Below are 13,271 nucleotides of genomic sequence, written 5' to 3' on the forward strand. Positions count from 1 at the left end.
GTTCAGATACCCACTGTCTCCCTTGATCTTAGCCAAAGCCTCAAGGACCCTGGGCAGGCCCTGCATAGAAATCCCCACACAAATCCACCCGGACTCCCACCCACACGTCGTGCTAAATACAAGTGACATCCGCCCACCAACTAATCGCAGCCCCCCCGCCGCGGGAGGTGGCTGAGTCTCCTACTGGGCCGCACCCCCCACCCACTTCCCCACCTTCCCACCTAAGTCGAAATGAGGTCTCGCGAGACGAGACGCGGGCGGCTTCTCTCTCCCCTTCGCTTCGCCGGTCGGGGTTTGCGTGCAGACAGTGGGTCTATTATGACGCCACAGAATGGAACGCTGCGGAGGGCGGGCGGAGCCACGCGGGCGGGGGGGGGGGCGCTGCAGCAGGGGACCCCCGCACTGATGCAGCCTTTGCCTGAAGGGGGAGAAGCAGGCAGCGGGCTCTGCCGAGGGGGCTCGGACTGCGGCACTAGCCTGCGCCCGTTGCCTTGCCCTGGCTCCCACCGGTTGAATCCCGTGCCTCCAAAGGAGCGCAGACCCTAGGACACAGCCCTGAGCACCACCCCCGCCCAAGGGTGCCCCCACGAGTGGAGCGCGCCCCGCCGCTTCCCCGCCTGCGAGGCGGCGTCACTAGAGGGAGTCGTGGGACAGAGAGAGCGGCGGGAGGACGTGCTGCTGCCGCCGCCGTCACCCTCCCCTTCCTCTCGCTCGGGCAGAGCTGCACGGGCTGTGACCCGGCGCCCTCGCCTCGCCTCGCCCGCTCGCTCGCTCTTCCCGTCGCCGCCGCCCCGCGCGGGGCTGAGCCGGGGGCAGGACGAGAGGAGCGGGCAGCGCGGGGGGAAGGCGGCGGGAGGGACCGGGGGAGGCGGAGAGGCAGCGCCTCCAGTGTCGCCGCTCTCATCCTCCCGCCTCCTCCCGCCGCTGCTGCCGCCGCTGCTGCTCCCGCTCCCTGTCTGCCGCGGGGGCCCCGGCGCCAGCCCGGGCTTGCGATGGCTTCGACCACTACCTGCACCAGGTTCACCGACGAGTACCAGCTCTTCGAGGAGCTCGGGAAGTAAGAGCAGCTGGGGTCCGCGGGGAAGGGGGCGCGTGGGGCAGGAGGGAGCTGAATTAGGGCGGTGACAGGTCAAGGGCGGGGGGAGGCATGCAGGGGTCTCTTGCACGGCTCCTGCCTGGGGGTCAGCTCCATCTCCGTCCAGGCGGCAGCTCGGGGGGGCACCCCAGGAGGAGGAAAGTTCAGCCCCGGGCTGAGAAGGGGTTATTTGTCCCTCTGCTCTGTCAGGTCCAGAGACCTCTGCATGGCACGAGCCCTGCCCGCGTGCGCAGGGCCCTGGGCTCCCAGTGCCTGCCTCTCACATTGGGGAGCCCCCCATGATTGAAGGCATGCCCTTGCTGGGATCCCATTTGGCCTTGAAACATGGAGCCTGGGCCGGCAGATGGCAATGTGATGATGCCAAGGCTCCCGGGCAGTGTCACGGCAGGGGGCATCAAGCCCTTGCTAGCCATGCCAGTGGCTCGGCTCCCGATACCCAGTTGGACCCAATCGCCATGTTCAGGGAGCTTATTTGGTCACAGTGGTTTCCCTCTGATTACTGTGGTGCTGCCTGTCAAGGGAGGGCCGGGGGTGGGGAAGATACATGGTTATGTGTGTGAGCCCCCTCCGCTGAAACAGAACTTGAACTGCGTACTGAAAATGATGGGACTCGGGCTCCCCCGCTTGAAAGAGCATTTCTTCCAGTCGCAGTCTCATATTTGTGGTGATTGCCATTTTTTTTGTCCTGGTTATTTTCCTGTCTCTTTCCAAGCATTTCATTCCAGGCAGGGAAAGCATTGAAATGATTGAGTCTTTATCCAGGATGACTGATTCTTGTCTGGTTATTGGTTTGCAGGGGAGCTTTCTCAGTGGTGAGAAGATGCATGAAAATTACCACAGGACAAGAGTATGCTGCCAAAATTATCAACACCAAAAAGCTCTCTGCTAGGGGTGGGTATATTTCAACACAGTATTTTTAGTGTCTCTCCCCAGTCCCTGTTTTTTTTCCTTAAAATGACATTATATGCACCCCTTCCCCTTCTGTCTTAATTTTTTAGTCGTCCATTTCTCTAACGTGCTGCTTAGATTTAGATTTTCCCTTCTGTTGACTGACTGTATTTATGAGAGTGCTTCTCTAGCATGCTAGCAGGGAAGATGGATGGATTCTGAGACAATTAAAAAAAAAAACCCTTCTGCTTTCAGTTTTGCATACAGACAAGTTTGAATATCGGTCTGGCTTTCCTTCTCTTTTTAGTTTTTGATAAAATAAATTCTTGCCGTAGCTCTTGTAAAAAAAAAAAAAAAAAAAGGTCAGAGCTTAATTGAATCTCCTTTTTCTCTGTATTTAAACGTGAACTTAATTCGAGGCATATGTAACAGTGAATGCCTTCAGAGAAAAATGTGATCAACTACACATGCAGTATTGTGTATTACAGAAGTGGGTTAGTCATAATTTTATGAAGTGCTTTATCACTGCTATAATCCAAATGCTTAACCCGTTCATTTATATTTTCCTTATATATGTATGGGTATGCATTTTATAGCTGTATGTGTAGTCAGTAGATAGGTGTTCATAGTATATTGGAGAAACTATGGGCTTACCATGTGTTAGGACTGCTGAAAGTAGGCCTTCTGGTGATATGTTTGTGCCTTGATAAATCCACACTAAAGTGCTTGTAGTAGGATGTTGGGGATTAAGGATTATTCTCTGTCAACATTATCTGCACTTTCATGTGAATATATGCCTTTATGATGAACACGGAGATGAATGAACTAACATTGTCAATGTGTAATACTCTTTATATGAAGGAAATGCTGCAGATGGACAGCAACCTGACAAAATTCATTAGCTTAAAAAATATACACAGTTTTACTTACAATGACACACTTGTTAACTTTTATTGCTGTTCTAACCAGAGAGGGTCTTTCAAGTTTTCTATTCTATAATCTACTTTTTAGTTCAGTAGACGACTGTAAAAGTTTACTTTTCCCTTTATACTGAATATTTAATGTCAAGTTCATAATGTGAGAGAAAGGTGCAAGTTATAATGTGAGAGAATAATTTTTTTCCTTAGCTTTTAAAACCATATTTTGAGCCAATCTCCAGTCATTGTTATGTTTTGCTTTAAATGGTGAAGAATATTAATAACATGACTTGAGATGTGTTTTTCACTGTTTTCCTTGAAACAGATTTTGATTCCACCCCCATGAGTTGTTTATTTGGACATTTAAAAGTAACATAAGCAAAATACTGATAGTTACAAAATGTTTTACATTTTTTATGACTCTTGACTGAGAGCTAATAAGGTCAGTATCAGTTTGTTCATGAATTAAGGCATTTATAGTTTCTTTAAAAATCTACAGAAGAAACTGTGAATTGTATTAAGGTTGCCAAGACTGCCTTAAACTCTAATCAAGGCAGTCTGAAATAAATGCTTCTGTTTTATACTTTCCTTATGGTTTTGTGTATGAAACCATGTTTATTCCTGATGTAACTTTTAGATTGAGTGGCATTATCCCATGGGGAGTTTAGCCCATATATGTAATGTAACAAGATCGGAGACAGATTTTGGACACTTGCATTTTCTTGGAATTCGGAACCCAATTCCCTTGTTTTTGGTGGAATTAAACTCTAAAGCTGGATAATGATTGTGGGCACCTCATTTTCTATAGGGACACTTGTGCATACGTGATATGTTGTCAGTGGGTGTAAATGAGTACCATAGGGAGTAGTGTCTTTCTAGCACTGCCCGCAGAGCTTTGTACTAATAGTTTTGTTGTTACAGGGTACCTTCCATAGGGCTAGCTCTTACAAAACTGTCTAAAAATTGCCACCAGGATGTTTTGCTTGCCAATTCTTTTTCAATTCTGTGCTTCATATGGTGACATTAGCTGTGTATATAAATTCCTTCATATTTTGGTGTGTACATACACACACACGTGCCTATATACAAATATACAAATATGTCCATTTGCCCATATCTGTAATAGTTGCATGCACTCAGTCTATTTTGTCAGGTAAATAATTCCAGGGTAATCAATAAGGGTATTACTTTAAGGAAGAGTTTAATAAGGACTTAAAGCATGTGTAATTTCTAGTATATTTAAAAACATTGTTCTGGTGTTTCTATCTACAAAGCTGTCTCCTATGACATAGAAAGTATACACTGAAGAGCATCAGACTGCAATATACTTTCGCATGACCAATGTGATAATAATTTATAGATTACAGTTTAGATACTATTTAAAATTGCAACATTATTTATCTGTTACTTTTTATAAAATTTTTCATTGTGAGATGGAGTGATTTATCTTCATGTGTTCTTACTATAATTAATAGATTTATCTGGTGCTTGAAGTCATGTAGTCTGCTCTTGTCTTTGTAAATCTAAAGGACACTTCATAAAATGAGCTTCATCTGTCTGTAGAGAGTACACACAAGACCCTCTGCTGTGAGGGAAATATACCCTCTAGTGACTGTCTCACTGATGTAGTTTAGCTAAATTCATGTTGTATGTAGGAGGCCTTTTCCTGAAACATTTTTTAAAGGGATTTCAGCAAATAATATGGGGAAATTGAATTTCTTTGTTAAAAAGAGTTATTTATTAACAGTAATTTAAGACACTCTCAGTATCGGTCATGGGTTTCCGTTAGTATTGTTCAGTCATAACAGCACTTGCCCCCCACATGTTTTTTCTTTGAACTTATCTGAGCATTCGCATTCGCCCAGTGCGTGGTACTGATCTGGTTACAGTGAGTTGTTGGTAAATGTGTTCTCTCTCTAGTTTCCATAAAAAATAGGATCTTTACAGAAAAAGCTTTTTTAAAAGACTCTTGTATATACAGTGGTGGATGTCTTTTTGGTGGCTTGTTTACCCATTCTCCCCAACACTTTCTGTTTCTACCACTTTTTTTCATGGCCATTTTTGTATAACAATGTAACATGTTATAACAATTTATAACAATGTATGTAAACTGTCACCCCTGCTTCTCTGAACAGTTTGATTTTCAGATTGATGACAAATTATTTTGTATACCTGAAATATGCCTACTTATCACACCGTTATCTAAACTTCAGTAGAAAAAAGTAATATTGTTGAAATAAAGTAATCCTATGAAAAAGAGATGTGAATTTACATGGTTTACTGTAATATTAAAAAAAGAAAGACATGCTGTCTTTTATGAGTTCTGGGTTTTTCTGCTATTTTGTTAATCTTAAATACTAATACAAGCATAATATGAATAACATAATAGTAATCTTTACAATTTACTTTAGTAATAACATTCATTAGCTATATGTTACTTAATTAATATTTATGTTTCAGAATTCATATTACAAGCTTAATTTGGAAATCGTAGTCTTTTCAGGGAAGAGTAAATTTAATTCGGGTTGTTGGAAAAAGAACAGTAGGCTTTCATTACCAGAAGAGTGCATTCTAACTAAGCTTGCCTACATGAATATGCCACAGATGGACAAAACGCATATATGACTTGCCTTCAAAGGAAAGTCGGATAGTGAGCAAGCGTTTTGGGGGGGAAAAAAAGAAAAGAGCATATTTTTGCTGCATTTGTCTTTTATGTTGCTTCATCTTATATAGAGGGTTCTTATATGTCCAGTTATTTTTATTAAAGTGTGATTTGAGTGTTTGTTTAGAGCTGTTCTCTTTGTGGCTATCTAGCAGGATGAATAAATTGTGCTTCTTTGAAATACGTTCCTCGACAAGGCCAAACTAATAAAAAAAAATTTAAGAAAATTAGATGCCTCATTTTCTTAAATACTTTTTATTTACAAATCATTTTGGTTTTTTGGCCTTGTTCCTACAATGAACTTCATGCAGACAGATCTTCCTGCTTTTGTAGATTGTGTTGAGGGATTGGGTCCTTAGTCTTCAACTACAGTGTCTGCGGTTCATGGACAATAAGTAAATAATATGAGACATTTTGTTAAGGTTTCTGATGATCTCTCTAATTGCACTGAAAAAAAAATGAGTTTGCTCACAGATTTTTTGTAGGATGCAGCTTTTCACTAAAAGTAAATCTGCATTAGGGCTGCAGTTGCCAAAAATACTAGTTCTTGGCTGCCTCTGTGAAAAGAGGTTGGTGGTAGAGTCCAATTCCTGGTGGTCATTTTTCATTTTGACCGTCAGTTGGCAGCCCCTCACACCACTCCACCATTTTTATTGTTGCAGCAGAAACATGAATAGACATCTGCTGTCTGTGCGAAACAGTTATTTATATTAAGAGAGATGCAGGTATCACTTGGGGGTTGCTAGTTCCTTTAGTCCATCTCTGTCCATTAGCCCTAAACCAAAGAACACCAAAGCCCATGACAGTCTTTCCATTATATTTGATAAACTTCAGAGACTTTGACTACTTGCTTATCATCTTTCTCAGCAGGTCTCCTCCCAAATCCTTTCAGTATCTTCTCTCTCTCTTTTTTTTTTTTTTTTTGAAGGGAAATACTGTTTGATTTATACTAAATGGTGCAATACAGGGCCTGAGGTAATGAGACAAATTGTGCATTCCTGTGACTAGCTCCAAAAGAGTATTCAAGCTTAAAGGACACCCTTACCTTCTTGGAAAAATGATTTGATTGGAGAGTGTGCAGAATTTTGCCATGTGGACAGAATAATACAATGTCTAAATCTGTCTGTGTAAAACTTTTTGTGATCCCTGAAATGATTTACAATACTGTAGGGAGACAACCGGTAATGTGAGGCATATAAAAGAGAATTTTTCAGTACAGTATTTCATGGTAGAAAGGGGAAAAGTTTTGTCATGTTACCAGACCACTGGTCCGTTTAGTCAGGCATCTTGTCTGTGCCAAAGCTGGGTGTTTCATATGAATCCAAAACCTTGTAGGAATATGGCTAGGAATCCAGCACTCTATTTTACATGGCAAAATTTCTTCTTGACCCCAGCCATTGATCATTTTACTCCCCGAAGCATGAAAATTAATAAACAGTGGACGTCTGCCATTTTAGTATAACTGCAGGTGCTGTTTTTATTCATAGTCATACCTGTACCCCCCCCAAAAACAAAATAAAAACCCAAAACAACCAGAACAACCAAACAAAGCCTGATCATATAAACTTTAAGAGTACTTAACTCTCACTGAAGTAGATACTAGTTTTGTATATACAAGGATTACAAGTTGAGGAACAAAACCACTTATTCATTTAATAATGCTGTGTTCTGTTTCTTACAATGTTAATTGTATTTGGTAACATTTTTTTGCTTTCATGTATAAAACCTCTCTTTTATATACAAAATGTCTCTCCCTCTCTTTATACTAGGATAGGCCACCACCTACTATTTTGTCTCTGATAAGCTAGTTCAGTCACGACATATTGTGTTATTTAATGTAGGTGTGCTGCGTCCTCTGAGATGCATAAGTACACCACAGACATTTTTACGAATTCATTTGCAAACTTTCTGTTTTTCCAGGTAGATTGCTGATAGGTTTCCTTTTTCTAATCATTCAAAACCTGAGTCTGTTCAGAAGCTTTCTAAGACAGGAGTGTGTAGAGGTTTTGTACTGGGCCATCAACAAACATTTACTTCGTAATTGAAGGGATGTTAGTATACTGTGTCAGTTTCAAGAGACAGTATGTTTTTCTGTGCATCTCAGAAGTGCCTTGTTTGGATTTTGGAGGTTTGGGGATTCTCTGCTTCTGGTTTATTTTTAGAAAAAATATCCAAGAGCTTCTAAGCTATCTAAAAGCCTACAGAATCTTAAATTCATTGTTGAGCGGTAGTAATTTATTTTAATATCTAAAGCTAGAATTGAAAAGACTGTTCCTAGCAGCTGGTAGATACATTATTTGTAGCAAATCTCATGTCATTTGTATAAAGCCAATACTCTTTTCCTTTGCAAAGGATTTATTTTTCCCTTTTCATTGTGAGTACTGCTGTACCCAAGGAAGGAGCTTCTCTCTTTTCTTTCCTTTTTCAGTTTCATACTCTTATAGACCTAACATATATTACATTTTGAAGCTGCTTGCATCGCTTTGTGTCTGGTCAAAGCTTGTTGCTGTTGACTTGCACAGAAGATGTGTGCACCTCATCTGAAAAAAGAATTCCAAGAGTGAGAAATTGATTCCAGTATTATTACAGCTTCCTTCCTGCAATTCCAGGGAAATGTGATAAACATGTAGAGGCATAAAGGCACACACACTTTCCATTGCAGTTTAGAAGTGCTGTTTCAAAATCATTGTTTCTGAAAGGTCTGTAGCATTGAAGTCAATGGGAGCTTTGCCATTGTCTGTAATAGCTTCAGGATCAAATGACCAAATATGCAATATTGTTTTAAAAAAACATAGAATGACGTTATAAATCGCATTCAGTTTTCCTTGAAGTCTAACATTATTACAGAAACTAACAACTAAAGAAGAAATATTAACTTTATTACTCTTATCTTTTCACATTAAACATTTATTGTATGAATGCTATAATTATTCTGTGCTTGGGAAGTATTGTTTGTGTTCTATTTACACATCTGTAAATAGTAGGTGTTGTCATTAATTTGTTAAATTATGTTTAAGAACATTTTTGGCTTTATTGTAGATGCATTTTTCCCATTGTTAGAAAAAAAAATAACATGCTCATGTGTCCTACTAAGCAAAGGTAGAGTGAATTTCTGGGGTTTTCTCCCTTTCTGCTTAGTTTAAAGAATGGCAAAGTTACTGAAAATGAAAATAAATGTAATATGTTAATGAGAAAGAGAAGACATAGGTTTACTATGCAAATACAAAGGATAGTAATTCATTCTTCTTTCTCAGTCATGATCACTGGTGTGTAGAAGGTATTTTTTTACTAGTCTTATTTCTACCTTATGGTTCCAAGCCCTTTCCACATCAACTGGTTTAATGATGCTGTTAGTAAAAAAAGCAAGTCCTCTTGTAACTTAAGAACACCTGTTTTAACAGTCTCATGCTAATGGCATTTCAAAAAGGGAGTTGATCAAATATTTTGCTCAGACATGCAAACTAGGGCTGTGAAATTTTGCCAGCTATTTCGTTTTGACGCTGTTTCGACTGATTTCGACCTCAAAACAGCGAACGTGAAATAAAAGGCTTTGAAACAGCCTTGAAACAAAACGAAGGCAGTCGAAACATTTCAAAATATATCGAGTTCAAAGCTGGGCTTGCTTGCAGCTAACGAGAAACTAAGGAGAGGGAGGAGAAAGAGGGGGAAAGGACTGCTCTGATATTGTCTGTGTAGCTGGCCAGTGTCTGTGATCCTTCCCTGAGGTCCCTTCCAATCCCAGTGGTGTGGCGGAGAGACTGAAAAACAGCATGAAAAGCATTGTTTGAACCGAGCTTTCTCTGTGCCTTCACGCTTACAAGTGACGCAAGTTTTGCTCTGAACAGTTTGAGGTGCAGTTTACCAGAAGCCCCTGCACCTATCTCCTTGAAACTTGGCAGGCATCATGGCCTCAGCAGGTGCTACTATCCCTGTAGTTTTCACCCCACTGCACTGTAACACATACATGAGACATGAGTTTTGCTTTCTAGAATTTGAGGTATAGTTTCCCAGAAACCCCTGCACCTATCTCTTTGAAGCTTGGCACACTTGGTGGCCTCAGAAGGGGCTACCATCCTTGCAAGTTTCATCTGAATCGGGCAAAAAATGACGAAGTTATAGGCTGTTTTGTGCTTCCCCATTATATTCTGTGGGCAAAACAGTGAAACTGTTTCAACAAAATCAAATGGAACAGTGATTTTGGAAAAAAACCTCAAAAATAAAATACTGTCCCCGCGAAACAGAAGTTGAAATGAAATGGTGCTGTTTCGCACAGCCCTATTGCAAATATAAGAAAAATTATTACATTATTTACCATCTTCACTTGAATATCCTAAGAGATATAGGTTTGGGTACCTGCATTGTGCTATGTTAAATGTCCTGCATCCCTTTTCATATGCAGCTACCTCGTATTTGTCAGATGCTTTTCAGGACTAATATGGGGATTTTTGAATTAATGAATCATTGAAAAGCATGATGATTTACTACTTTGCTTCTGCATAAAAGGAAATACAGAATACCTTTCTTTATTGAAGATGGTAGTCCTTTTTTTTCAACTGGATGAAACATTTATTTCTTATTGGAGAGCCTCATAATCACATCTGTTTATCTGTTCTTATGAATACTGTGGGTGTGTATTTGCACCTCTTAGTCTTATTCTATTGATATTGGAAATGTCTTGTATTCTGGAAGTTTTCTTTATATAATATCACCTTGAGTGAATGGTGTCTTGCGAAGAATGCTTTGGGCTTTTTATTGTAGAGAAAAGCATAGCAAATGCTTTGCAGCCCTGTCTGCTTTGCAGCCGTATTTTCTTCATTGTGGTGCAATGGTGTGATTTGTACCTCCCTTCAATTTCTCATCCATACCTGCTGTCCATTGGAGCTAAGGGCCCAATTATGCCAGAGCCAGCCTGCCTGTTCTCAAGTCAGGTGGGCAACCAGCATGCTTGCTGCATCCTACCAGCCCCAGAGGCACAATGCCTGACCACAACCCCCTTTTCAAAATCCTAGGTCCACTGCTGGATGCAGCTTGGCTTGGACGTCCATTCTGCTTTGCTTGGAGGTTCAGTAACTTTATGCATTATGAACCCCTTCATTAAAGGTTTTGTAACTTTTCTAATTCATATTTTATCTATTTGGATGTTGCCAAAAAAGTATGGTCGTCAACTCTGACAGAGTGCATTTAGTTTCTGAGTGAATTTGGTGTTCATGAAAGTAATGCTGATTGAAAGCCCTGGCTCTTGCTAAGTGTAATACAGTCAAAAACTATGCAAGTTTCACCTATGCATTTTGCTAATGCATCTCAGTCCTGATTTTTGTAACATTTTTATTTTAGTCCTGGCCCTCTTTTGAGCAGAAGCTGCCAAATGTATTGAATTATGACCCATACTGTAGTGCATGGGTTCCCAACCTTTTTAGATAGCAGGCCAGAAATTACCGTGGACCAGAAGCAACTGTGGACTGGCAAAATGCAGTCTGGAAGTGACCGGCATACTGCGGAGCGGCTGCCAACCCTTCCCAGGCCATGGCCCTGGGGTTGGGAACCTCTGCCATAGTGGTTTTCCAGTGAGGAGAATAAGAGCAATGATCAATCTAGATCAGAATTTTAATGTCCACAGTAGAAAAGCTAGTCCTTTCATAGTTTGGCACCCTACAAGTTTTATAAACCTGTAAACGTTCCCAAGTCTATTTCTCTTTTATACCAAAATTAAAGTGCATATTTAGAATTACAAATAAAATCCACTTGGGGGGGTGGGGGAACAGCTCGTAATGTTACCTACCATGTCATCATTTTAAGAAAACAAAAAGCTGTCCCAATGTGAAGGCCTGCTTAGCTCTTTAGAGATAAAGCATGCAACAGTTCATCGGTGATGGTTGCATTTCATAGAAGTCGGCTTTGTCTTATCTGGTGATCTGTGGTAGTTTTTTGCTTCTGCCATTGTGTGAACTCCTGACCTTTCATTTCACAGGGAGCAGTAAAGACAATTTGAAGAATTAGGCATGTCTTACTTTTTAAAAAAAAGTTAAAGTAAGCAGAATTGTTAATAAAGTTATGTTTATTAATAAAGAAAGTACTATATATATGTGTTGTCAAAAGTAAAAATAAGTTCTGCTTCTAATTGCAGATATAATTTCATTTTTGCAATACTGTACCAGTATGTTGTTAATTCTGTCTTCCCAGCAGAAGTATCCTGCATTCGTTTACTATGAATTTCTTCGTATTCCAGCTGTCATTTAACACTTGCCTGTGAAAATGAGGAGATTCACCTCTAATCTGTGTGTTTTTTGTTGATCATATCTAAACAGATCAGTAATAATTTGGCTCATGGGTTGACAAAAAATCCTTTTTCCTCTCCACTAAGTGTTCTGCTTACCCAGCTAGGAAACTAAGAATGTATTTTTTGGAGCATGTTTTTTTTCTGGAAACAGCTTTTTGTTTTGCATCCACCCTTCGCTCCTTCTCCCGCCTCCCAACCTTCCAATACCTGGATCTTTCACATCATTGGTCTTAATATCTATAGGCCAAAGATAAGGATAGTCTGGATAAAATCACCATTTTAGCTAACAAGTACAAAACACAAAGGAGGTGACCTCACAATGCATGAAGTTTATAAATCAACATAATTTGTAGGAAGGAATGTTGTACTTCTTAGGTGTTTTCAAAACTTCTTTTCCTGATTTAATTATAGTCAAAAACTGCTTACTTGTAATTTTCTGTAATGCGAATGCAGGTGTTCCAATAGCAGTCACATTGCATATTCATGTAGCTGCAGGAACAGATGGAGTTCCTACATAATATCCATATTTGACAGTCTGATGGGATTTGCCAAGCCTAAGCTTTCATTTAAAATTTAACCTCTTCATGAGATAGGTTTGTGATTTAATCAGGCAAGGGAAGCCTTGGAGTTGCATGTATTAAATATCAGAACTCACGCCAGTGCTTTGTTGATGCCTTTTAGTTTGGAAGATTTCTTGTGGGATTGTTTTTAAGTGGCTGTCACAATTTTTGGGTTTGGTGTTTTGCATTTAGCCTAATATTTCTACTGAAGTGATCTAAATTTGATGGGCTTTATTTGTACATTTCAAGGAACGAAGCAATGTTATTTGTATTCATGTTGTAAACTAAAATGCCATGTATCATTGCAAAGTTCTTGGTAAATGCAGTACTGCATTGCAGGGAAGACTTTTTACTACAATGTAAATTGCTTTGATTTGCTGCGAGGCAGCTCCCAGGACCACTGAACTTTGATGATTAAACCTAGCTTTGAGATTTGCTTTCTTCCTTTTCTAAAATGGTGTGTCAAGATATTCAATGCCTTGAAGGGTTGAGTAAATTTCAGGGAAGAAAGCAACCTTCAGTAAATATTGTTTTGACCGAGAGTTTGTAAGACACTTTATGAAATGACAGGGATTAGTCAGTCATGAAGACAAAGACTGTCTTTGGGTGTAGGGATATTGTAACTTCATTGTCTTATTTTATTTTCTGTGTCTTTTTACAGTTTACCTATTTAGTTTCTTATGCAAGGATAGTTTAATTACAACAGGCTTGCAAAGTCAAGATTCTCTTTTGCTTATTGCTTACATCTTTTGTACAGTGCAACTTTCCCATTACTCATCCAGCAGACCTTTATTTCCATTTAATGTCTTTTTTGCCCATTAAGGCCACATGTAGACAAGTGCGGCTGTGTGGTATATGGTGCCACAGGCAT

The 13,271-nt window shown here is 40.3% G+C and overlaps 1 protein-coding gene across 12 annotated transcripts in view; it reads left to right on the plus strand.

Moving 5' to 3' along the window:
* The first annotated feature begins 720 nt into the window (after positions 1 to 720).
* Positions 721 to 13,271, plus strand: part of CAMK2D (calcium/calmodulin dependent protein kinase II delta) — a 254,424-nt gene continuing 241,873 nt past the window's right edge. For 3 of the 12 annotated variants that reach the window (XM_019534064.1, XM_019534062.1, XM_019534067.1), the window contains exons 1-2: positions 724 to 1,057; positions 1,893 to 1,987. In XM_019534064.1, coding sequence (XP_019389609.1) covers positions 993 to 1,057; positions 1,893 to 1,987 — 160 coding nt within the window. In that variant the 5' untranslated portion in view covers positions 724 to 992. Of the gene's footprint in view, positions 1,058 to 1,892; positions 1,988 to 13,271 lie in introns of all 12 variants that reach the window. The other 9 variants (XM_019534059.1, XM_019534061.1, XM_019534060.1 and 6 more) reach the window with 7 other exon arrangements.

This window comes from Crocodylus porosus, unplaced genomic scaffold, assembly GCF_001723895.1.
Source record: "Crocodylus porosus isolate Cpor-Errol unplaced genomic scaffold, CroPor_comp1, whole genome shotgun sequence".
Taxonomy (NCBI): domain Eukaryota; kingdom Metazoa; phylum Chordata; order Crocodylia; family Crocodylidae; genus Crocodylus; species Crocodylus porosus.